Below are 25,165 nucleotides of genomic sequence, written 5' to 3'. Positions count from 1 at the left end.
GAGGCCAGCCACATCGAAGCGGCTTTACAGATGCCAGCACTGACTTTATTGATGCCTGAGATTCAGCTGCTACTGGAGATGGGGGAACCAGAGTCTCCCACAGGGAGTGTGATCTGGTGCCCTCTGCGTGGGTGCCTCAGTGAGCCATGGGGATGGAACTGATGCTCACAGGCCAGCAGTTAGCCAGAGGCAATGGCTTAGCCACTAGCTCCCTCGATACGTGGTGTAGGACCATGGGCTCAGCAGCAGAGGCACGTGGAACCTGTGTGTCTCGTTGGCGATGGTAAAAACAACCTGAGAAGCAGAGAAGGCACCAGAAGAGAGTGAGGGGCCTGCCTGTATGTAGTATACAAGCAGCCCAGACTGTGGGCAGGGGGTAGGAATTAATAAGCAGGGCAGGAGCCCCAAGGGCCAGCTGGAGCTGGGTGGAGCTGGAAACCTGGCCAGGGCTGTGGATGGGGCTGAACCCTGCCCAGAGAGCCCTCGGCTTAAGGAACCCAAAGGATCCACCCTGGATGGGGCCAGGTGATTGCCTCTGTCCACAGGGGCTGAGTCACTTTTGGCCCCGCCCCCCACCTCACCCAGGGATGGTTGTGTTGTGGTAAAGTCCCTGGACACCTTTCCTCTGGGAGCTCAAAGCAGGTGAACTCATCATCTGCCACTGCCCTGGGAGAGGTGGGAGGGGTAGGACTAGCCTGACCACTGTAGGAACCTGGGTGAATCATGGGCCTCCACCCCTCTGGCCCACCCCTGGCCCTCACCTCCACATATGGGTAGAAGCTCTCCTGCCCTCTCTTCTTCCAGTAGCCCTCGGTGTCAAAGGACAGCTTGTAGGTGCCTGCCTTCATCGGGCCTGGAGGCAGGAGCCCTGGGCAGCGGCCATCTGAGTCCGTGTAGCTGGAGAGCATTGAGGGATGGGGAGTGAGAAGTTGCCTCTGCCTGGCCCCCCAGGGTCTGCATGGCCAGTGGCCTCAGACCCCCCCACAGCCTGAGTCACTGGGAAAGCCCCCTAGCAGGACCATCTAGGGCCTGGGCTCCTGAAGCGTCCCAGGGATACCACTGCACTGACTTTTTAGACAGAACTCCCAATATACAGGAGTAGAAAACTAAAAAAAAAAAAAAAATCCTCCTCTATTTTATGAGCAACAATCCTTTTACATTGGCATATTTTTCCCAGATTTTCTCTATACATAACTGCTTATTTATAAAGTTAGGGAAATACTCTAAAATGGATTATACTGTTCATACTATTTGATAACTTGTACTTTTCACTTAATCTATTGTGTGTGGCTTTCTGGATCAGTAACTGTACCCAAACCACCACTGTACGGTGGCCTGTTTCCACTGCACCGAGTGTCTGCATGGAGGGCTCTGAGGGCCTGTCCCTTGGCTCGCTGATCAGTCCCCGGTCACCTCTGGAGAGCTCTCTCACCAGCTGTACTTTCAAGGTTCTGTCCTGTGACTGGAAGGAGCAGCATGGACCCACACAGTGTATGGGGGTTAGGAACGGGTCTCTACGACCCTCCAGAGTGGGCCACTCCCATGTGACCCAGAGGCCCAGCTTCTGTGAAGGATGGGGGGGCGGGGCGGATGAGTTCCATGTCCTCAGGCCCTGAACCTTTGTGGCCCAGCGGCCCATTCCCACCACTAGAGGGAGCCTGCCTCCTTCAAGAGGCTCGCAGGCAGCCCAAGCACCAGCGGGGTTGAGGGGCTGTGGCCGGGGCACTTGGCTTCCCTCAGCAGAGCCTGAGCCTGGGGCCAGGGCCCAGGGCCTGCTCAGGGGCCCAGCACTGCCAGGTGAGGCGTGGGATCCCAGCTTTTATTTGCTTCTTGCTGCCTCAGTCTCCCCATCTGTAAAAGGGGTAATTATGGCACCTGCCCACAGGCTGTAGTGAGAATAAGAACAGAAGTAAACTGCCTGTTACTCACAGTGACAATGAGGTCTTTAGATTAGGCCTTAGGCCTTAGCCAACCCTGCTCTCAGTGAGAGGTACTGGGGGTGTGAAGCTGTCCACGGCCCTAAGGCTGAGGGGACCATCTCACAGTGGTCAGCACTGCAGTCTGCCCTCAGGGTCCACACTGGCTGGCTGGCTGGGTCTTCTCCTTGTCTCCTGACTGGGGAGAGGTGCTCGGGACTCCTATCCCACCCCAGACTTCAAGCTTACCTTTTCTTCAGCTCTGTCCACTGCTGGCCATGGTCCTCGAGCCTGGACAGACGGAGGCAGAGGCCCTGAGCTGGAAGCCCTGAGGCAGTGTCCAGCACATGTGTGGTCAGTGGGCTGCTGATCTGCTCCATGCCTCCGCCCTGAGCCGCAAGAGAGGGACAGGAATGAGTGCGTGGGGCTCAGCCTTATGTCCACATTGGCTTGGAGACAGCAGCCCTAGAGTAAACAGCCCTGGAGTATAGAGTTCACAGTGCTGCGGGACCCTGGAGGGTGGGGGTGGGGATGAGGTGGGGGCTAGGAATTGCTGAGTCAGCCACGTGAGGCTGTGGGGTGAACACACTGAAAAACAGTTGAGACAATGCTGGCCAGTCCCCCACCCCGCCACACCAACCTCTACCAGAGCGCCCTCCCCTGCACCCAGCCCTGCAGAGCATCTCCGCCCGGAGGCCTCCCCCTCCGGCAGGTCCAGACCCAGTCTCCTCATCCTCCCGGAGTCCAGCTCTCTGTCCCCTGGCTCACGGGTCACCTGGGACCTTAGCCCCCTGGCCGCTGCCGAGGAGCCAGGGGCGCAGTGTGCATGCCGGCCCCCTACCTCCGAGAAGCCCAGGTGTCGCTGGAGCGCCCGCAGTCTCGGGGCGGCCCCGGAGCTCATCCTGCCTTAGTGGGAGGTGGTCCCGGGGCGCAGGCACCTCCCCGAGCCCGCCCTCGTCCTGACCCTGGCCTCTCCCAGGGCCTAAGAGCCACGTGTCGGACCAGACCAGGTAGGGGGGCGCGTCCTTCAGGCGGGGAGGGCAGCTCCACCTCGGGGTCCACCGGGGTGTCCCAGGGTCTGCGCTGCAGGGCTCGGGTGGGGCGACAGGGGAGCACAGACCTGCGGCGGCTGCAGAGGCTCCTCCCAGGGCCGGAAGGGGAGTTGAGCGCGCCTGCGGGAGCTGGGGTTCGGGGCGGGGCGCAGGGCTCGGGGCGGAGCGGGAGGTGGGGCGCGCGCGCCAGCTGGACTCTCCCCCGGAACTACTGGGGTTTTTCTGTTGGGTTGTTTTTTGTTTTGTTTTGTTTTTTTGTTTTTCCCCCTTCCCTGGGACACTAAGAATTTTGATGGAAGCCCCTCAGAGGGGGCAGATAGATTTTCCTATACTAACTGCCCGGAGAGACCACATGATGGTGCCTCAGTTTCCTCTTCTGTAAAGTCGCAGCAGTAATGTCTCCCGAGGTTGAGATGAAGCGAAGCTTCCTGAGCTGTCGCTCTTGTTGCACTACCTGCCCGTGGTCTTACTCCCCTCTAGCCCTCCACCCCTAAGGAGGCTCTATACACTACAGGTTAGGGCTGGGCTATGCAGTAATGAGAAAGGTAACAGCTGAGTATTACAATTATATACATATAAAACATTTTAGGTAGCATAAATTAAAATAAGGACACTCTTATATTTAAAATCTGGAAAGGTCTACACCATCGTGTTGGTTGACTGGTTGTGTTGCTCTGGATATGAGAACTTTTTTCTTCCCATCAAAGTGCGTGCATTTTCTAATTGCTGGATAGTGAGCATGGGGCATGTATAGTTTAAGAAGCAGCCCCTTCCAAGGTGGGGAAGGAGACCCTCATAGCAAAGGTTGGGAGTGTGCTGGTTACACCTACCTTGGAGGTAATTAAGAAATAACTTTGAGATTTATTTATTTTTATTTTTATTTTTTTTAAAGACTTTATTTATTCATGAGAGACAGAGACAGAAGCAGGCTCCATGCAGGGAGCCTGACATGGGACCAAATTCCGGGTCTCCAGGATCATGCCATGGGCCAAGGCGCTGCTAAACTGAGCCACCCAGGCTGCCCCAAGGGTGTGATTTAATTTTTTATAGATTTTTTTTTTATTATTTATGATAGTCACACACAGAGAGAGAGGCAGAGACATGGGCAGAGGGAGAAGCAGGCTCCATGCACCAGGAGCCCGACGTGGGATTCGATCCCAGGTCTCCAGGATCGTGCCCTGGGCCAAAGGCAGGTGCTAAACCGCTGCGCCACCCAGGGATCCCTAACTTTGAGATTTAAACACATATGATGTTTGGCTGGTATTATGTTTATAGGAGATAATCCGAAACAGATGGTCCCACCTGTTTTTGCAAACACCCATGGGTACAATAGACGAGAAATAACCAGACTGTCTCCACTGGCGACAATTAAATAAATGGCCACTGTTACAGACCAGCACGTTCTGCAGTCCATTAAAAGAATGAAGCCCAATTGTGTGTAAAATGAACACTCCTTGAGTGGGAGTAGTGGCGAGGCATTAAACAGGATGTAGCAAGGTGAAGGCATCTATAGCTTGATGCTGTGAATGTAGCTTCAACTACATTAAAAAGAGTCACTCTCTTCATCCTCGCAACAATCTCATGATGTAGGTAGTATTATCCCCATTTTATAGAAGAGGCCCAGAGAGGCTCTGTAGTAGGATATTTTCTAGTATGATACACAGAAGACTTATACCAGTGACCATCTCTGGATGAGCAGTTCTGAATACGGTTAGTTGTTACCCTGTTACTCCCTTTCTAGAGACCTGACACTCTGCCCCAGGAGAGAACTTTGTGGCTGGGAGAGAGTGAGAGAGCAGGGCCTCTCTCGGGCCTACTTCCCCATCCTGCATCCACCCAGACAGAACTGCAGTGCTTAGGATCCCTGCCCTTTTCACAAGAGACTTGAGACCTTCAGCCCATGCCTGGCCTTCTGGCACTCAGCCCTCTCTGAGAGCCAGGATTATCATTGGGACATTGCATACTCTGGAAACTTCTCTAATGAGAAGATGAAAAGGTCTCTTTTGGCATCTATAGGCAAATTAGAATAAGGTGCTTCTTCTTCAAGACCCATATCTACCAGAAAATTGTCATAATAAATATTCAAATGGCCCATCTTTGGATTCAAAGTTATAATAAAATATGAAAACACTTGAAAGTGATAAAAAAAAATTTGTGTTTTTAAAAAACAGTGTTTTTGGGGATCCCTGGGTGGCGCAGCGGTTTAGCGCCTGCCTTTGGCCCAGGGTGCGATCCTGGAGACCCGGGATCGAGTCCCACGTCGGGCTCCCAGTGCGTGGAGCCTGCTTCTCCCTCTGCCTGTGTCTCTGCCTCTCTCTCTCTCTCTCTCTGTGACTATCATAAATAAATTAATTAAAAAAAATTTTTTTAAAAAAAGTGTTTCTTTAAAAAACACTGAGGTGTAACTTATCAAGTCAGTGCACAATCTGAATTGCTATATACAGTAACTTGCTGTTTGCTGTGACAAGGCTGGACACCCACCTGGGAGGTCATTTCTGTAAAGGGCAAAGTGTTTGGTGAAAGATTCTGGTGACCCATACTTACAGCCTGAGACTCTGGTCCCCTCTGGCAGATGTCAAGGCAGTGTGAGTCTACTCCTGGGCAGTCTATGTGAGAGAAAGTGAGGAGCAGGGTCCCGGTGCCCGTGGCAGGAGGCTGGCCTAAGGAAGGAATGAGACAGAGAAGATCAGATTCTACAAATGTGTGAGCTGCCGCATGTCCTCTAACTTAAGTCTCTTGTCGTCTGCTGTCCCCCCAGAGCCCCATAGCCCCATTTCTCACTGGCTCACTGATCCAGCCTGAAAAGAGTCTACTTGATCTTACCATTTATCTGACTCCAAATACAGCTTCTTCAAAGAGCCCTGAGTATTCACTGGGTCCTCAGGCCTGGGTCTAGCACCACCATTTATGGGTACAGCCTGCCAGGTGCTGGGGGTCACAGGCAATGTAACCTGAAACTATGTGTATGCATGTGACAATGCATGTGAATGTGCATGTCTGAGCTTGTGTATTGTGCTGTGTGGATGTGAGCATGCCCGTGAAGGCATGCAGATGGGTACCAGGTATGAGCATGTGAGATGGCACTGTAGGGATGCACCCTGTCCCTTAGAGGGTCTGGGGGCAGAGCCTGCTACTCTTCTCAGTGCAGATGGTACTGTGCCCCTGGTCACCTTTGCTGGAACAGAGCAGCCAGACTGGACCCCTGTGTGATTCAGCCTCACTCAAGCCGTTCCTCACCCCCTGAGATGCTGGTCCAATCATTTAGTCTCAAGTCTACATTTTCATGAATGAAACAGGTAAGATAATACAGCCCCTCCTCTTTAGTTTCTGGTAAAGATGTGTTGAGATAATGTACACACAGCTAAGCCACAACATGGAGCATAACTTGCATCAGAGCATCACATCAATGGAGGGATGTGGCCCACAGATGAAACATCCAAGCCCCTACCATTGTCTGTAGCTATGACAACAGCTGAAAATGTTTGGGTTTTCATGTCCTCCATTTGCAGACTGGCTCGAGTGGAAATGACACCTGTTTCTGAGTTGATGTCCAACCGATGGCTTGGGTCGTCCCATATCTGGTACCTGAAAGGGATACACCCTCATTCTCATCAGGTTCGGGCCATGTGTCCCCCAACCACCCTCCCAGGGCATAATGAGTAACTGGGTGCTGACAAATTTAAGTATTTCCTCTGGCTGGCACTCCAGGCACATGGCTGGATTTCTGCCCTGGGGGTCTTGGGCAGGTCGGGGGCAGCAGGCCAAATCACACCTCTGGTCCTACCTGATTTTCTGAGACTGAAAGCTGTCTGGATCCTGGGCCTTGTACGATGTGATTTCCTGGCCCACACCAACATCCTTGGGCATTTCCACCATCTTTGTCGGGGGTACAAAGACAGGAGCCTCATTCACGTCAACCACGTCCACAGTGACTGTGGCTGTGGATGTGGAAAGAGATGCCAAGGGCACCTCATTCACCACTGTCACATAAAGGGTGTATTGCTGCGTGGTCTCAAAATCCAAGCCCTGAAGAACACAGCAAAGGGGAGTCAAGGGAGTCAGGCACATAGCTTTTGGGGACTTAGCCCAGCAGGCCTCCCTTTTGCTGGTCTACAATAGAGTGCAGGCCCTGGCTTGTGACCCTCTGCTGGTCCTGAGGGAAGGTCATAGCTTGGTATGGCAGGGCGGAAGTGGCCTGTTAGAGAGTACTCTGTGCTCTCTGCTGAGCTGGCTCTCAGATACTTCACACTTTGCATAGCAGTGAAGAGGTGGACTGTGGTTAGGATCTTGGCTCTGCCATTAGCTGTGCAGCACAAGCTGGTGACTTTGCTTCTCTGGCCCTCGGTTTACTCACCATCAAATGTCCATAATTACAGCGCTTCCCTGATGGAGTTGGTGTGAAAAATTGAGTGTTAGTGTATAGACAGCCTGTGGTACTTACTGAGACTGTGTGTTAGCTCCGTTTTCTTATCCTCGGACCTGTGAAGCAGTGGTGTGCCCTGAACAGGGTCCTCAGGTGGCTGGCCCAGAAGTCAGCTGAAATTGGATCCCTCTGACTTAGGCCTCAGCCTCAGCAAGGCCTGTGGTTATTCCCAGGAGTCAGTTCGCCCCCTAGCACATTCTCAGATTTGATGCAGGTTGGTAGGTAAATGTTCTGGGGCATACCCTTCTGTCTGCACACTTGTCTAGATGCTCCCTTTGGCCTTCTCCATGCCTATTCCAAGTGTCTCCATATTTTGAGGCCAAAAGACCACATTTGGACAAAGAGCAATAAGTGCCTGCTCCCTCTCCAGCCTCTTGAGAAAAAAATCCTCCCAGCCCAGCAGAGGTTCCTGGGACTGTCCTCTTCCCCCACAACTCCTTCTCTCCCTGTGGTCATCTTCTTTTTAAAGATTTTCTTTATTTATTTGAGAGAGACACACACACACACAGCAACAGAGAGAGAGAGAGAGAGAGAGAGAGAGCGTGCATGTGCACAAGCAGGGGAAGGGGCAGAAGTGGGGATAAGCAGACTCTCTGCTGAGCTGGGATCCCAATATAGGACTTGATCCCAGGACCCTGGGATCATGACCTGAGCTGAAGGCAGGTGCTTCACTGGCGGAGCCACCCAGGCGCCCCCTACCCCTCTCTTCTTGTTTTCCTCTCTCTTTTTGATAGCTCATCTTCAGTTTTCTGGGGAATGGGGAGCAGATGGCTCCAGGCCCTCTGCCCACTCTGAAGACTATAGCTTTGGGGACCTGGCTTCCTGCCTCTAGGGGTAAAACAACAGCTTCAAGCATAAGGGAGGGCAAACAAATGTCTCAGGCAAGACGATTCCAAGGCATTGCTCAGAAAGACTCGAGAGCCTGAGCCCCTCTGTTGTTTTTTTTTTTTAAAGATTTTATTTTATTTATAGAGACAGAGAGAGGCAGAGACACAGGCAGAGGGAGAAGCAGGCACCACACAGAGAGCCTGACGTGGGACTCGATCCCAGGTCTCCAGGATCACGCCCTGGGCTGCAGGCGGCACTAAACCGCTGCACCACCGGGGCTGCCCGAGCCCCTCTGTTCTTAAGACCCCTTTTCGGGATCCCTGGGTGGCGCAGCGGTTTAGCGCCTGCCTTTGGCCCAGGGCGCGATCCTGGAGACCGGGGATCGAATCCCACATCGGGCTCCCGGTGCATGGAGCCTGCTTCTCCCTCTGCCTGTGTCTCTGCCTCTCTCTCTCTCTGTGTGTGACTATCATAAATAAATAAAAAATTAAAAAAAAAATTAAAAAAAAAAAAGACCCCTTTTCTCTCCCTCCTTCCTGTCCCCCCTTCCCCCCTCAGGGCCCCTCCCACTTTGAGGGGAATCCAAATGAAGACACCTGTCCCAGTTTAGCCCTATGGAAACATCCCAGATTAGTGTTTTTCAGGCAGAACTTCTGAGCTCTAGGGTGATGATGTGACCATTTTGACATAAGGACTAGAGAGGACCATCATCGCAGCAGAAAGTCCTCACTGGGAAGCTGCCATCTTGGTGTTAAGAGAGTGGTGTCTGCTTCTGTCCTGTCCCAGGACTAATAGATCACGGCGGCCATCTCCTCAGAGCTCATACCCACCTTGGCTGTTTTCAAAAGGCCGTCATTGGTCTCAGGGTCCGTGGTGATAGTAAAGAGGCCACCTCTGTCATTGAGGATGGAGAACACTGCCTTCCATGCTGGGGAGCCAGCAGCATCAGCATCTTTCACGTACAGCCTCACTATCCCTGCATCCACCTTGTTCTCAAACACCTGGCCCGTGTACTGCAAGAGAAGGACACGGGCACTCATTCCTGATGTCCTGTGTGGGAACTTGGGAAACAAACAGCCTGTGCCAGCCTCACAGACTCCACTATTCTTAAGCAAGATGGGCCACGGTGGGCAGTCTTTTTCTTAAAGTGGGTATATGTGAACCTAAGCTGAGCACCTGCAAAGGCCCTGGATGTACATGGAGGCAGTGGGGCTTCCAACAGCTCAGTGTTTTCACCCTGTAGGCAAGGGGCTGGAAAGCTGACACCATGTCTCCCAAGCTCCCGCAGCTTCAGTCCCAGGTGTGTATCAGCTGAGGAGAATGTGTCCCTGTTGACCAAGTGCATCTGCCCCGGGCTCTATTCTCAGGTTGCAGCCCCTGTCAGAAGATAACTGTGGCCGTCAGCCTTGCAGGCCCAGGAACTGAGCAAGAAGTCAGACCTGGAGTGGCGCTTCAAGCCTGTCCCTTGCCCCTCCTGTCCCTTCTGACTCAGTCTCCATAGGGAGCAAGTGTCTGTGTCTTAAGTCTGTCCCGTGTGACTGTCAGAATTGCTATGCTGGAGCACCTGCCAGGCTAGACCCTGACTCCAGCTCTAGTCACTTTGGGAGCGGTGCTGGCTTTATCACTCAGGAGGACTATTTGGATGATATGGGAATACCTACAACTGCCTCTCCATTTCAGTTTAGGGATTACAGGCATGTGGACCTCTGCCGTCCTCTCTTTGTATCCTGGCCTTTCTTTCTTTCTTTTAAAGATTTATTTATTAGAGAGAGAGACAGACAGACAGACAGACAGACCAGCTGGGGGAGTGGCAGAAGGAGAAGGAGAAGTAGGTTCCCCATGGAGTAGAGAGTCTGATGTGGGGCTCGATCCCAGGACCCCAGGATCATGACCTGAGCTGAAGGTGGATGTCTCACCCAGGAGCCCCTATCCTGGCATTTCTTCTTGGGAACAAGTGACAGAGAAGGACGGGCTTCCTAATTGTAGCAGGTCCAGCAATAGCCACCTTCTGAGTTCAAATAATTTTCTCAATTATTTTTAGTGTCTATCTCCCAGAGTGGAGACAGTGTGCTGAGATCAGACTGGTCTGGGTTCAAATTCCCGCCTATGAATTCCTGTGAGCACTGTACATTACTTACTGTGGTCCTCACCCTCAGAAGATAGAATTACTGCCCTCCCTTCATAGAAGATAAACACAGGGAGGTCAGATGACTTCTCCATTTCACTAGGCTGTCCGATCTGTATCACTTTCAGGTGATATTAATCTGCTTGGCAGCTCTGGAGGCAGGTGTTACTGTCACCATCGATTTTGGAGAAGGGCACAGAAAGGCTAAGGTCACAGTCCCAGGACTGAAAAGGGGACGCTTGGAACTTGGTTCCAAGGGCCACTGCCTTGAGCACATCCCTGGACTTCATGCCAGGGCTCTGGCCTATTTCCCCTGAGAGAAAGCAGCTCAGCCACCATGAGGACAGAACACACACACTAAAGAAGACGAGACAAAAAGAAGGAAGCTGTGTCGTAGTGTTGCCACTGGTCTGCCCAGTAGCTCGGGCCTTCTGTGTCTGGATGGTGTTACAGGGAGCAGTAAACCAGTCATGGTGCTAAACCATTCTTGTTGATTTTTCTGTTCATGTAGATGATAGCATGCCTGTTTCATGAGCCTGTGATCATGCAGGGAAGCTGTGAGGCACACAAACAGATCAGTAACTTGGAATTGACAGTTGTTCTTGGTTGGTTGGCAGCCCTGGACAGCTACAGATACCTGTGTCCCAGCGAGAAGTTACTGGTCTAGCTGCTGAGCACTGAGGCTGGGAGGTTCTTGCCTTGCCCTGAGGTGCTGAGGAGGCGCATGTGGGACTGCCCATTGGGGCCCCACTGAGGCGTTGGAGATAGACTCATCACAGGAAGAGTGCCACAGCCCATCTTGAGAGTCCTCCCAGGCTATTGTGATGGGGATTTGTGGTTGGAGACTTTGAGCCCATTCCAATTGTTGCCTCAACTGAGAATACATAAAGGCACTTGGGACCTTTCTTTATTGAGGAAATATTGACAGAGTCTCACCAGGTGCACTGACGGGACACAAAGTGACAAGGGGTAGGGACAGTCCTAACACCTAAACAAATCCAACATTTTCAGATGGTGGTATGAGCTGAGAAAGAAATACGGTGTGCTGTGCCGGGGGTTACAGGCGACGGGCTTGAGTATAGTCTTCTCCAAGAAGGAGAGAGATGTTGAAACAGGGATGGGACTGGCATGTTGAAGGACCGGTGAGGAAGCAGAAAGGCTGGAGCTGGGGTGGGGGAGCAGCTGAGGGATGGGACCAGAGATGGAGCCCCTTCCCTGCCCTCAGGACAACCACATCTTGTCTGTGTCATGGACTCCACTGTCCACACTCATCTGCCTATTCCAGTCACCACAGGCCCAGAGAGGGATGTCCGTGCCCCGGGACAGGGAGAGTGTCAGTGTGACCCAAAGATGTCCAGAAGGTTCTAAAATGCAGTCAGACTGAGGTCTGAATCATGATACTACTGCCCAACACAGTGACACACAGATCACTGTACAAAGGTCATGAGACATCCACCAGGTTTTCCTGGACTTACCAAAGTGGGGCTGAAGACGGGAGGGTTAGGGTTGCTCTGGGTGACTGTGATCACGGCCTTTGCTCTACAGCTTAAGCCTTCACCTTGGAGGTCAGCAGCTTGGACTGTCAGGGTGTATGCAGGAGCACTCTGCAGACAGGCATGTAGCAGTCAGCACTGAGGATTATAGATGTAGGTTTGGCTCATCCACCCAGTGGCACTCAGAGAGTAAATGTGGAACGCCAGAGGCAGCAAACCCCTCCAGTAAATGACCGGCTTTCAGGGGCAAGGGTCCTGTCAGGCACTCAAGGGGAGACGGGTCACCATTCAAAGAAACAAACTTTGGATAAATCAGACCATCCCCTCCCAATCAGACCCAGGAGGAGAGTTTCCTGGATTGGGATCTGATCAATATATATTCCCAGTCCCAGCACTAGGCCAGGGGGTCCTGGGACCCCTTCATTTATGTGTGGAACAGTTATGGAGGGTGTGATGTTAGTACTCTTCTGTTTCCACCAGAGAATGTGGTCTAAATTTGTGGGAAACAGAGTCATTTCATTTTGCTCGTTATATGAGGGGTCTTGAGGATCACATTTGTAATTAACCCCAGTGATACCTTAGGGTTTACTACGCCCAGGGCTCCAACAGCCTGCCTGCACCAGCGAGACCCTGTCTGTAGCAGATAGATGCCTCTTCTGATTGGTCAGGTGTCTGTTCTGATTGGTTAGGAACCTGCATTGATTGGCTGGTGCCTGTGCCTTAACTGGCTGAGACTAATTTACATGTAACTGCCCCACCTGCTGGCTCCTGCTACTCCCTGACCTGTTGGTCCAGCCCAGGATTGAGCACAGAGATGACTCCTGTTTGCCGGTTGATGGCGAACATGTTGGAGTGAGGTACCAAGGGATCTTGGCTGAGGATGGTGTAAACAATGGCTGCATTGTAGGTGTTCTCATGGTCATCCACATCTGTTGCGGTGATTTGTAGCACGGATGTTCCTACAAGGACAAAGGGGACAAGAGCTGTTAATCTCAGAGCTAACAACTGGCAGGGCAATACAAATTAATATCAAAATCTAAAATTAAATATGTTCCTTTTTTAGTCTATCACTATACTTATCAAATGATATAAGTTCTAGTTCAAATAATTCAGCAAATTATAATAATTTCTAGGGATCCCTGGGTGGCGCAGCGGTTTGGCGCCTGCCTTTGGCCCAGGGCACGATCCTGGAGACTCGGGATCGAATCCCACATCGGGCTCCCGGTGCATGGAGCCTGCTTCTCCCTCTGCCTGTGTCTCTGCCTCTCTCTCTCTCTGTGACTATCATACATATATAAATAAAAATTAAAAAAAAAATATAATAATTTCTAGATGATTTGTTTACTTTTTCCAGAAATCTTCAGGGCATCTTTAAAAAAGTTGTATTTATTATTTTTGTTTTTAAAAATTTATTTATTATTTAAGTAAGCACTACACTCAGTGTGGGGCTCCACCCCATGACCCTGAGATTGAGAGTCACAAGCTCCTGAGCCAGCCAGGCGCCCCAGGGTATCTTTTCCAATTTTTTTAAAAAAGTTTTTATTTAAATTACAGTTGGCTAACAGACAGTGTAATATTAGTTTCAAGTGTACAATATAATAATGCAGTGCTTCCACACATCACCTGGAGCTTATCAGGACATCTGCCTTCCTTCATCCCCATCACCTGTTTCCTCCATCCACGCCTCCCCCGCTCCCACACACAACCTCCCTTCTGGTGACCAGCAGTGTATTCTCTATAGTGAAGAATCTGTTTCTTGGTTTGCCTCTCTCTCTCTTTTTCTCTCTCTCTTCTCTTTTGGGCATCTTTTGACATGGCTGTCATTGTGGGATCCTTGTCCCTCATGAACATGGATGCTGAGATCTGCAGGTGCTCAAGGGGAGGGTGAAGTGGCTGTTTTATATCTCATCTGTCTAGCTGTTTAATGGTTCTTAGGCCTCTCTGTCCTTCTTGGTCCCTTGCCATTGTCAGGGGAGTCCTGTCGACAGAGACCAGACAGGACTGGAGCCAAGCACACAAGCCAAATGGAGAGAAGTGCTGGGCAAAGGTGGGTGGGGGCAGTACAGCCTCTGGAGTTTGGTCTACCAAGATAACCTGAAACATGTGTACCTCATGTGGGTGATCAGAGTACAACTGGCACTGGCTGGTGAGCCCTGGTTTGTCGTAGGGCCAAAGGCAGCATGAAGATAGAAAAGAATGAGGAATAAAGCATTAGTGGCTGCTAGCGGCAGGCCAGGAAGGAGAAGAAAGAATCCATCACAATGTCCTTTCATATGAAATACCCTGTGAGTTTTTGTTTCATTTATCTTCAGTTCCAGAGAATGAGGACCTCAACATCCATTCCCAAAATGTCAGGTTAGAAGCCATGGACATGTGGGCCTATCAGTGTTGCCTATGATACTATCATGGGATTCCACAGGTTTAATGTCATGCCTGGAAGTCCAATAACCATTCGATGTGTAAGTAAGAGCCAATTGAAAGTGGAGTGTCCCCTGAATCAAGAATAATCAGTCAGGTTCTTGTTTGCAAGAGCATGAATTGGGAAATTTGTAGGGAATCCATCAGGGAGAAATGGAAGCTAAAGCAGAAAGGAGGTGTAGAGGAAGCTATGAAATGAGAATGGCCACAAGATGGAGGAGGGTCTGTCTGGGCACCAGTTATAGAGATGCAGAAACCAGCAAATGCAGACAGGATATAGAGACAGAAGTGAGGCAACCAGTGGGCATTGCCTGGACAGTGGTAGACCCATGATCCCTGCACTTCTTGGGCCCAAAAGGACCTTGTTGGACCTTCTTTGTGGGGTCCTTTCCACCTGTAGCCCTCCGCAATCCAAACTCTCTTGAGTAAGCCCGAGGGAGTCTCTGATGCTTGAACATTGCCCACCCCCCAACCCAGTCTTTACAATCTATCCCTTCTCATCTCCAAGTGGAACTCTTCTGTTCACTGGAACCCAGGATGTTCATCTCCTCTAGTGTTATACTTCAGTTTCCCAAATTCTTTATATTTTCCCTGAATTTACTGGCATGTCTCACTAAAACCCTGTCTTGTTCTAATTAACCTGGATGGGCTCTTTCCATCACAGACCCCTCAAAGACCGCCTGGGTGAATTCGGGTCTGTTGTCATTCTGGTCTGTCACTGTGATCACAATCTCCAACGTATCCTCCACAGCATTTCCAGTTGAAGACACAGCATGAAGGAAAAGCTGAAAAGCAATAAAAGTACAGCAGGGGCCTGTGGGGGCCACCCTAGCCAGTGGGTAGCTGTCCCACAGAAAGCTCATTACAGTGAGAGCCCACTTCCTACCTTAATCTCACACTTCAGTGCCTAGGAGTCTGAGAAAGCAGCACTGACCTCAACCTTGGTCATGTCACTAAAGACTGTGTCTGTGTCACCTCAGGTTCCTCTGATGTGATGCTCAGGGCAGAGTACTAGCTGTCATCCTACTCACTCCCTTCTCCATAGAAAGTGCCTCTTCTGGGCACATTGCCTCCCATGCAGCTGGGTGGGACTGATGGCTTGGTTTCTGCAGTCTGAGCCCCTTCTCCCTTACAGGGTAGGAGAGGTGGGCCAGCTCTGAAGGAAGGCAGTGTCCTCGGGAGGAGAACAAACTGAGGCTTTATATGGGCCTCCATTTCCCTCAGAGGGGTGTGGTGGAGAGTCTTCTGGACAAAACACCCCAGAGAATTGTATTTAAAGGATGCTCAGCTAACATACATCAAGAACTTAGCCAGAGCTCGATATCATTCAAAATGCTTCACATACATTAATCCAACAGCAAAGGGAGGCTGAGGGTGTCACGACCATATCCATGGACATAGAGTAAAGAAGTGTCAGAGCTGGGCTCTGACTCTGGGTCCTACACTCTTAACATTTAGAGATTATCTAGAATATTCCAATCTAGAGTCTACTTTCTGTCTCCCTGCTGCACCTTGGTCTTTGCCGCACAGGTCCTGTCTTTCTCCCCTCTAGAGCGGGAGTCTTCGTGATGCGTCTTTGTAGCTAACAGTAGTGGCAGAAACCATAACAACAGCCTACATCTTCCTGCAGTGCTGCTTGCTGTCTTCTCTGAGCGCAGAAGCTTGCATCTCATGGAACCCTCACCCCAAAAAGTCTTGGAACTTGTCCACAAGTGCACAGCTAGTTCTTAAGTGGTAAATCCCAGATCCGTACCCACCTCTGCCTACCTTTCCCTCTTAACTGTCAAGTGTGACACCTGGAATATAACAGGTGTTCAAAAAATGCTTCACGAGTAACTCCAAAAGTTAGATGGTTGTCTGAAATATTTAGAAAATCAGATGGCTGCCCTGATGAGAACCCCCCACTCCCCCGAAGCCACATACAAGACACTCACAACATAGTGGGATTTTTTTTCTCTGTCCAGGGGCTTCGTCACCTTCAGCCATCCTGTTTCTCTGTCCATGATAAACACGCCATAAGGAGGTTCATCAGCGCCTGTGCCAGTGATGCTGTAGAAAACCTGGATTTCCTTGTTCTTGTTAGATTTGACCTGAAGGCAATACAGAAGCAGAACAACCCAAGAAGGACCACAGTCAAGTGTAAGTCCCTCTCCGTAGGGAACTATAGGATGAAACCAGAGTCCTCCCTTTGCAATACCTGAGCCACCATCTTTGGGAATGGCCCTCTTTCATTCTCTGGGATGGAGATGGGAGGGACAACCCAGTCTCTCTTTTGCCTCTTGAGACCGAAGCGGGCATGAGGGAAGGTTAGCACCTCCATCTGGTATCCAGCGTGAGCACCCTAGAAGGACAGGAAGTGAGGGACCATAGCACAGACCTAACTTCAGGGAAGCTGGCTTTTATAAACACCACACTGACCTGCTGGAGGGTCTCGTTGCCATGCAGATCTTTCACCCCCAACCCCAGTTTTTGAGGTGTCTTGGGAGCCCCCTCACTGAAAGGCATCCTCTGGGCAAAAAGCTGCAAAATCAATGAGAAGTAGGTTAAGAGCACAGGGGACAGGCTTTGGGACAATGCTTGGGGTCCAGCCTGTGTGTCAGCACTCAGTGTCTTGTTCTCCTATGCTGCCCAGAAGAACAAAGGCCTCCACCTCCACCATGGCTTTCAGGGTTTCCCAACACCTTCCCCTGAGGGGAAGGCTGAGAGGGGGTGCTCTGTGATATCATGGGAGGGGTGAGATGGAGTGAACATCTTCTCCCTAAACCCAGGAGATCAGAGAACTTTCTTAAGCACTGAATGTAGTGCATGTTTTAATCTACCAAAACTAGGCCAAAATCTGGTATAAAACCTCTTTTTGGAGACACCTTTCATGTACAACGACAGGGGGTTGGTTCAACCACAGCCCAATCCCGGTTATTATGAAACAGGGAAAACTGCAAGAAAAGTGCTCAAGATAGTTTGTGCAGGGAAAGAAGCAGGTGAGAAAGGAAGATAAGGGCTCAGGAGTGTTTGTAAGAGAAAAATGTGCAGGTGTCCAAGTGTGTGTGCACAGTTGCATGTGATCAACAGATGTTCCCTCTGAATAATGGAATTATTATACTGGGTGGTTCTTATTTTCTGTGTTTTCTTAATTTTTAAAACCATGACAACTGCATATTATCAGGAAAAACCCAATAAATTATTGCTGTTAAGTAAAAGAGCTTGCAAATTAACATATTAAAGTACATATATCAGAATGTTATAGGATTTTTCTCTAGGTTATGAGATTAAGAGCCTCTTAAATTAAAAAAGTATTTTAATAATTGTCTTTAGTAAATTTTGAACAGTTTGATCTTTGATCTTTTTTTTTTTTTAAGATTTTATTTATTTATTCATGAGAGACACAGAGAGAGAGAGGGGCAGAGATGCAGACAGAGGGAGAAGCAGGCTTCATGCAGGGAGCCCGACATGGGACTCTCGATCCCAGGACTCCAGGATCACACCCTGGGCCGAAGGCAGGTGCCAAACCGCTGAGCCATCCAGGGATCCCCTCTTTTTTTCAAGTGTGCTCCACACCCAGTATGGGGCCCAATGCGGCACTTGAACTCCCAACCCTGAGATCAAGACCTGAGCTGAGATCAAGAATTGGATGCTTAACTGACTGAGATAGCAGGTGCCCCAAGCAGTTTGGTCTTTGAAACAGCATCTGTGGGTGACATTCCTCCCCAAGGGTTCTCAGAGGCTGATTCAGATACTGGCTCCGCTAATAGGACTGGGGCCAGACCTGCGTGCGGCCAGACAAGGGAGAGTCCGAGGATCAAAGACAAATTTGGTCAATTTCATATAAGTTTACCCTCATGTGCTGCTTGGGCCCTGGTTAGACTTGTCCCCACCCTCTTTGTGGAAGGGGCTTTGCTGTTCTAGGTTCTTTGTTAACCGTCCTGGTGAGTGACAGCCTCACCCGTCCAGCGATGGTCCCCAAGCAAGCCCTCAGTGTTCTTACCTGGGTGGCAGACAAGAAGAGCAGAAAGCAGGTGGGACCAGCCATAGTATAGCTGTGGTGGCCGCTGCAGTCACAGAGTGGTGTGTGATGGGGATCGCTGGCCAAACTGCCTGGTTGTCTCAGCCCCTGATGTCCCACTGCCCAGGGACTATCGATTGTCCATGGCAACCACAGTGTGTGTGTGGGGGGCGGGGGCGGCAGGTGCTGGGAAGACAACAGGTGCAAAGATCTGCCATGTGTTACAGGAATAGGGTGGTGGCCTCAGCTAAGGGCTTCTCAGATGTCTACAGGGGACAGAGACTCGGAAACCAGCCAATGTCAGGTATTCCTCTGAGCCTCCTCTTCGAAAGGAGGATAATGACTGCTAGCAGCTGATATAAACACCTGGCTAGCTCCCTTGCATGCTGTGACCTGGGAACATGTGAGATAGTGAGGACAGGGTGAAGTCACTGTAGGTATCATTCACTGCCATTTTCACAGCACAGGTCAGCTCTGTTCTATGAAGGTGGGACTTCACACAGGTGGATTGGGTGGGGTGGGGGAGCCCTCTTGTAGGCTGGTGGCCACACTGGGAATGGGGTTTGTTGCTGAAGGGGAGGAAGAAGGAAGAGACAGGTGTCTCCTCATCTTGAATTGGTAAACCTCCCAGGGGGAGTTCCAGGTCAGTTCTGGGAGGAAATGGAGGCAGGAATCACCTGGAAGCTTATGGGTTCTCCTTCCACTATATTACAGTTGTGAGCTCCTCTGCCAGCATGACCCCTAACCCTGTCCTCTGCGATGGCTTATGCTTAAGTCACAGAACACTGAGGGTTTGGGTGATTTCTCAGCCTGATGCTGTATAGGGAAGAGAATCATCCCCTCTCTTCTTTCCATAGGGAAAGAAAGACACCAATATGCACCTTCCTTTACAAAAGCATATGGGACCAGAGAAAATGGTAATGAATATTTATTATTGAAATCCACCTTGCTGACATAGAGACTCTTTACAAGCCTGGTACGGGGAGAGGGACAGAAGGATCAGTGTTCCAGGTCATGGGGTTTGGGTGCCCCTCACATGGGCCACTCTCCTTTTGGTATCTCCTAAGAGGGTTGAGGTTCAGAATTCAGCCTCATGAAGCCATTCTAGCAGGAACTAGACTGAGATATGCTTCCCTCAGAAGCAGGGGGATGGGGTGTGTGGATGTGGAGCTCCTGCACGAGCGAATGTGGTAGCTGCCCTCATTCATTGTACTTCCTGGAACACCATTGCCTCCTTTCTGTATTGGAAGTGAGTTTTGGTTCTAAGAAAAGCTGTCAGCACCCTCATGTTACCTCCCCAGTAGTGGAGGTAACATGCTTACTTAGTGTTCACTTCCAGTCTTGCTACCTGCTGTGTCCATGGGAATTCTGTGCTTCTGGGGCACTGTGGATTTTATTTGTGGATGGGTGGCCAGGAATGGTTGATGTTGTGCATATCTGCCCTGCTCCATCGTCCTTTCAGACTTCACTTATTGTACATAAGTTTAAAGATAAAATAACCAGGAGTTTCAGGATAGCCACGGCTGTGCATTAACCCATATAGGGTCCAGGCATGAGCTGAGCTGTGGGCTTTGTGAACCGCTGTATGTGGGTGGGACAGTGAGAAGGCTCAGACTCGCCAATGGTACGTCCAGTTCCTACAGATGCTGAACAGAGTCTGTTCTCAGCAAGGGGGGCCGAGGTTCTCATTTCACAGGTTATTGTCAGTACTGCCTTCCTTGGGCTCATGGGAAGGGCAGCGGCCTGGAGGGAGATGGACCCACCCACTCTGCATGCCTGACCTCACACCTCCTTCTCAGGGCTAGCTGAGTCTGCAGAGAAAGCAGTGGTGCCTGTCCAGTCTCTGAATCTGGCTCTCTGGCCCCTACCCTCTCTTTGTCCTCCCCTTGGGCAGCACTAAAGCCCTTGAAGAGAGGGGTGTTGAAAGTTGCACACGAGAGAACAACAAAGAGGGGGGACTTGTATTCTCATCATCTCTGTGCCAGATTCTGCCCATGCCTACTCAACTTTGAACATCAAACCAAAGGCTGGAGTTAGCATTCCCATTCTCCAGATTATAAAATAGGCACGCAGAGGTTGAGTATCTTGCCCTGTCACACAACTGGTGAGGGCACAGCTGAGACTTAAACCCCCTATAGTCTGATATGGAGCCCATACGCTGTGCACCATGAGATGCCAACCCTGATGGGAAAGCAAGGAGTGGGAGAGAGGAGCTGTCCTAGACTGAGCCAGGCACACAGAGGTGCACACACACAGTACACATATATACACACACATGCACACGTGCTCTCCCCACCCCCGTGTTCATTTCTGAAGCTACAGAGGTGGGTGGGAGCTAGGAGAGGAGCCAGGAGAAGCTCAGGGAGGAGGGTGGCAGCAGAGGGCAGGGGTCTCTTAGAGGAAAACACCACACTTACCATGAGACCAAGATGAGACCCTGATGAGAGTGTGTCAAATCCTAGATTTCTCTCCTTAGCCCAGAATTTGATTCTTCAGTGCTCTACCCAGATTCATTCCTGACTTACACCTTTCCAGGGCTTGAGTTTTCCTGCGGAGACCTGGGCTAAGAGTATGAGTTTTCTGGCCCTGCTGGACCCTTCTGCTTTCAGTGATAAGGGGGGAATGAAGTATGTGATGTGGACTTCAGATTGGTATGAACACAAAATTTATTAGAACAAGAGGCCAAAAAACCATGGAGGGGATTTGTGTCCATATCCCCAGAGAACTTAGGGAATCTTTCCCTGTTTGTATACTTGATCTCTTGTCCTGAAAGTAGAGGATTTCTTTAACTAGTTATATGTACTCTGATTATATTCTTTGGGAGTGTATGCACTCAGTAGGCTTCCTCTAACCTCCCTCAGAGCTGAGGTGGAGTGTGCAGTGGCTACATTTGTTCTCCAGCAGCTGAGATGCAATTTATTTATTTTATTTTTTAAAAATATTTTATTTATTTATTCATGAGAGACACACACACACACACAGAGGCAGAGACACAGGCAGAGGGAGAAGCAGGCTCCATGCAGGGATCCCAATGTGGGACTCGATCCCGGGACCCCAGGATCACGACCTGAGCTGAAGGCAGATACTCAACCACTGAGCCACCCAGGCGCCCCGCCCCAAGATGCAATTTATTGATGAAGCCTCTAAGTGTGTCCTCTGGTGTGTGCTGAGAGTTGACCTCTTTGTAAAGCCTCGCCCACACTCCCTGCAAACATAGGGCTTCTCCCCTGTGTGTGTCCTCTGGTGTGTGATGAGATTTGACCTCCGTGTAAAGCTTCGCCCACACTCCCAGCTAACATAGGGCTTCTCCCCTGTGTGTGTTCTCTGATGTATGATAAGATTTGTTCTGTGTGTAAAGCCTCGCCCACACTCCCTGCAAACATAAGGGTTCTCTCCCGTGTGTGTCCTCTGATGTCTGCTGAGATGTGACCTATCATTGAAGCCTCGCCCACAGCCTCTATATTTGACTCTTATAATTCTTGTCATTCCTACCCCCTTGAATAATTTGCCTGTGTCCTCTGGATTCAATTTCTGTGAGCCTGCGCTGGGCTCTTCCTTCACTATTCCCTCACACGTTGTTTGTCCTTTGCACGGGGTGGAAAAGGCCCTTGAAATTCTTCTCTGCCTTATACTTTAGGCAAAGGTTTGAACCTTTCTTTGCCCTCTTGACCTTTAGCTCTGTCATTCCAGCACTGTGGATCAGAATGTTGCTGCTGCTGCTGATTCTGACAACCTGGGCATGGATCTTTTGGTTGGAAATGTTCTCTTATAGATATTCGTGGGAGGATCTGAGAAGGGTGATTGTGTTCCAAATGCTGGCTGAGGAATTTCTGACTGGAGAAGGACAGAGAGCAGGATGGACATGGATATATCTCTGGGTTAGGTTCTGCTGAAAGAGGAAATTTTTGGTCAGGTAGATGTTGACAAGACTGCCTATGTTGTATGCTTATTCTCCTGGTAAGGCCACTCTAGTACTCATTTTCATTGTGTAGACAATGCAAGCTCTGTCCCCTGCCAGGTGTTCTTTCACTTTTTCATTCAATTTTTACTTACGACATCTCCTTACTAAATCCAGAAAGCCTATATCAAGAGCCTTTTCTACGTATTGCCCAGACTAGGTACCTTCAAGTAGCATCAGAGGCAGCTTCTCTCTTTATATAGATGGAAGTAGAGTGACCTTTCCCCACATACAAGTACCTTCTAAGTCATATGACTCTGTGAAAGTGTCTGCAGTGATTTTATTCCTTTGAGAGGCAACAACTCTCTTGATGACTTAGATGGAATGTGTGAGTAAATATGAACTTGAATCTCCCCATTTAAAAAGACATATTTAATCGGGGACCAATATGTGTCTGGATCTCTATCAGAAAGTGGAATTTAGGTTAGATGAGACAGAGTAGTTCAGGTCTCATGGACTAAGGGCCCTGGCTTCTGCTGCCCCAGTTAGGTCATAAATTGCTTCTCTTTTAGTTTTCCACAGATCATAATGAAAAAGCATACCCTTAATACTGTATTTATTTCATTCAGTCTTAGCCCATTTCAAATACAATAGGAAGTCCTGTTTCAAAATATTTCCCCAACCAATTACAGGGATATATATCACACCCCTGACTGCCATCCATCTGCCAACCCACCATCTCCTCTCATTTAAAGATGAAGTAATCTCGGAGGGGATTCCCCACTGCAGTCTTTTCTCCAAAATTAACCAGAGCATCATCTAAAAACAGAGAACGTCACTCTCCAGTTGAAAACTGCACAGTTGTTCCATGTCATTCCGGAAAATCCCCAGTGTGTGGGCGTGGACCATACGCTCTAGGGCATCTGTGTATCTACCTGGCCTCGACTCTTGCCCTCTATGCTTCCTCCATCCGAGTGGGTGCTCAGCCACATACCACACACACTCCACCTCTCTTGTGCCTCAGAGCAGCTGTCCTAGTGGGCCCCCTCTGCTTGGAATCCTTTGCTTACAGGTGTTTGCACATCCTACATGTTATTTCCTGAAAGAGCCCTAACCTGTCCAAGCTCTGTCACACCCCTCCCCTCCGCCACTAGTCCCCAGACACTTTCCCAGGATAATTTTTATTTTCAAAGCACTAATTGCTGTGTGATGTTATGTACACATATGCATATGTATATGTGTTTCCCTTGTTCATTCAGTCATCAGCTGCTGAAGGGCAGTGATTCTGAAAATCTCGTTCAATCTGTATCTCCAGCTTCTGGACGGCTATCTGGCACAGAGTAGGATCTCACATGACAGCTAACTGAATTATGAGTGAATACAAACCAACATACACATATCATTTAGAAATATTGAGCAAATTAAGAAGAAAGAGCTAAAAGGGCAGAAGAAACTGCCTTGGTGAGAGAGCTGGTAGGTGCTTGAAAACTTGGTTTTTGCCTCTAAGGTGGTGTTTTTTTAAATCAGTATATTTGTTATATATTTTGTGTATGAAGTACTTAAGAAATCAGAACAAAAATTAAAAATTTAAAAATTGTTCCTAAGAGTCCAGTGTATAAGAAATGAAGCCTTATTTCTGGAGCATCTGAACTGCAATTGTACTGACGTTAGACAGAATTTTACTCTATTTAAGAGCTGGACTGTGGAAATTGCCAAGGAGAATTCTTCCTTTTCTTTCGGTTCTGAAGAGCCAGTGCTGCCCACCTTTCCCTGCTGTGAGCTCGCTCTTCCACTTGCTTCCCCACTTGATGCCCAGCTCCTGGGATACTCTGTATATTCTCCTACTCTTACCCGTGTTTAAATCCATGAAAAAGTTTTTCTTGTCAACAAGATTTGGAAAATACTCACCTTCTGGTGTTTACTCTGCTCCACTCTGAATGCCACCCAAGAAGGTTTGACTATAAAGTGATGAGAAATCAGTGTTTTGGTTGGTAAATGTTTCCAAATTCCAGAGGCTCTTACTAGAGACACAGAATTCTTAACTAGAGAGTGACGAGTACATGGATTATCAAAGGGTGATTGGAAAACAGTTTCTGATGTATCATCAAAGCCTATGCTGCTATTGATGGCATGAACTAATTGTCCTAAAATGTTAAAGAAGATAAACAAAATCTCATTTATGCTTCATCCTATGTTCATAAGTTATCTATTGTGCCTATTAAAATATGTATCTATTGACTGAACTTCCATGGCAAAATTACTCTGCAAACTGTGAATAGAAAAAATTACCTCATAATAATAAAAAAGTCTATCTCCAATATTATACTCTGCAGTTAAAAACTGAAAGCTTTTCTTCTAACATCAAGAACAAAGCAAGGATGCCCAATCCTACTACTTCTATTCAACATAGTACTGGAAGTCCAAGCCAGGGCATTAGACACCACCCGCTGCTGTCCTCCACCCCCACCCCTGACCCCTGATCAAAAAAAAAGGGGGGGGGGAAATAAAGGGCATCTGATTTGGAAAGAAGTAAAATTATGTTTATTCACAGATGACATCATCTTTTATGTGGAAAATCCTAAAGATTCCACAAAAAAGCCTGGTAGAACTAACAAATGAATTCAGCAAAGTTGTAGGATACAGAGCTGACACTAAAAAATTAGTTGCATGTGGGGTGCCTGGGTGCCTCAGTTGGTTGAGTGTCTGACTCTTGGTTTCAACTCTAGTTGTGATCTTAGGTTTGTGGGATCAAGCCCCACCTACCTTGGAGTCTGCTTAAGATTCTCTGCCTCTCCTTGTCCATCTGCCCATCCCCACACTTGTGATCTCTCTCTCTCTCTCTAAAAAATAAATAAATAAAATCTTTTAAAATTTAGTTGTGTTTGTATATACCAATAGTAAAGTACCCAAAAAGGAAATTAAGAAAACAGTTCTATTTATAATAGCACTAAGAGGAATGAAATTATTAGAAGCAAACTTAACCAAGGAGGTGTAACATTTGTACACTGAAAA

At 49.1% G+C, this 25,165-nt stretch overlaps 1 protein-coding gene and 1 long non-coding RNA gene across 2 annotated transcripts in view; one reads left to right on the top strand and one right to left on the bottom strand.

Annotated features, from left to right (window-relative positions):
- Nucleotides 1–23: 23 nt before the first annotated feature.
- Nucleotides 24–18,352, bottom strand: LOC121500539 (cadherin-1-like). Its single transcript, XM_041772304.1, has 14 exons — nt 18,238–18,352; nt 16,674–16,775; nt 16,453–16,596; nt 16,190–16,345; nt 14,896–15,040; nt 12,621–12,796; nt 11,820–11,948; nt 9,050–9,232; nt 6,753–6,994; nt 6,417–6,553; nt 5,513–5,628; nt 2,166–2,305; nt 762–897; nt 24–294 (listed from the first exon to the last, which is right to left on the bottom strand). The coding sequence occupies exons 1-14, from the start codon at nt 18,280–18,282 to the stop codon at nt 205–207; spliced, it is 1,941 nt and encodes a 646-aa protein (XP_041628238.1). The 5' UTR covers nt 18,283–18,352; the 3' UTR covers nt 24–204.
- LOC121500541 overlaps nt 16,277–25,165 on the top strand; it is a 22,324-nt gene continuing 13,435 nt past the window's right edge. Inside the window, exon 1 of the long non-coding RNA XR_005990407.1 lies at nt 16,277–16,394. This is a non-coding gene — a long non-coding RNA (uncharacterized LOC121500541). The remainder of the gene's footprint in view (nt 16,395–25,165) is intronic.

Source organism: Vulpes lagopus, chromosome 10 (genome assembly GCF_018345385.1).
Source record: "Vulpes lagopus strain Blue_001 chromosome 10, ASM1834538v1, whole genome shotgun sequence".
Classification (NCBI taxonomy): domain Eukaryota; kingdom Metazoa; phylum Chordata; class Mammalia; order Carnivora; family Canidae; genus Vulpes; species Vulpes lagopus.
This window is presented reverse-complemented; position numbering and strand designations above follow the sequence as displayed.

Excerpts from the sequence above, each read along its gene's own strand:
- LOC121500539 (XM_041772304.1), bottom strand. The coding sequence starts at position 18,282 with ATGGCTGGTCCCACCTGCTTTCTGCTCTTCTTGTCTGCCACCCAG. Across the intron at positions 16,346-16,452 it reads TCCCAAAGATGGTGGCTCAG|GTCAAATCTAACAAGAACAA; the intron begins GTATTGCAAAGG and ends TATTGCCTTCAG. Across the intron at positions 15,041-16,189 it reads AAAAAAAATCCCACTATGTT|CTTTTCCTTCATGCTGTGTC; the intron begins GTGAGTGTCTTG and ends ATTGCTTTTCAG.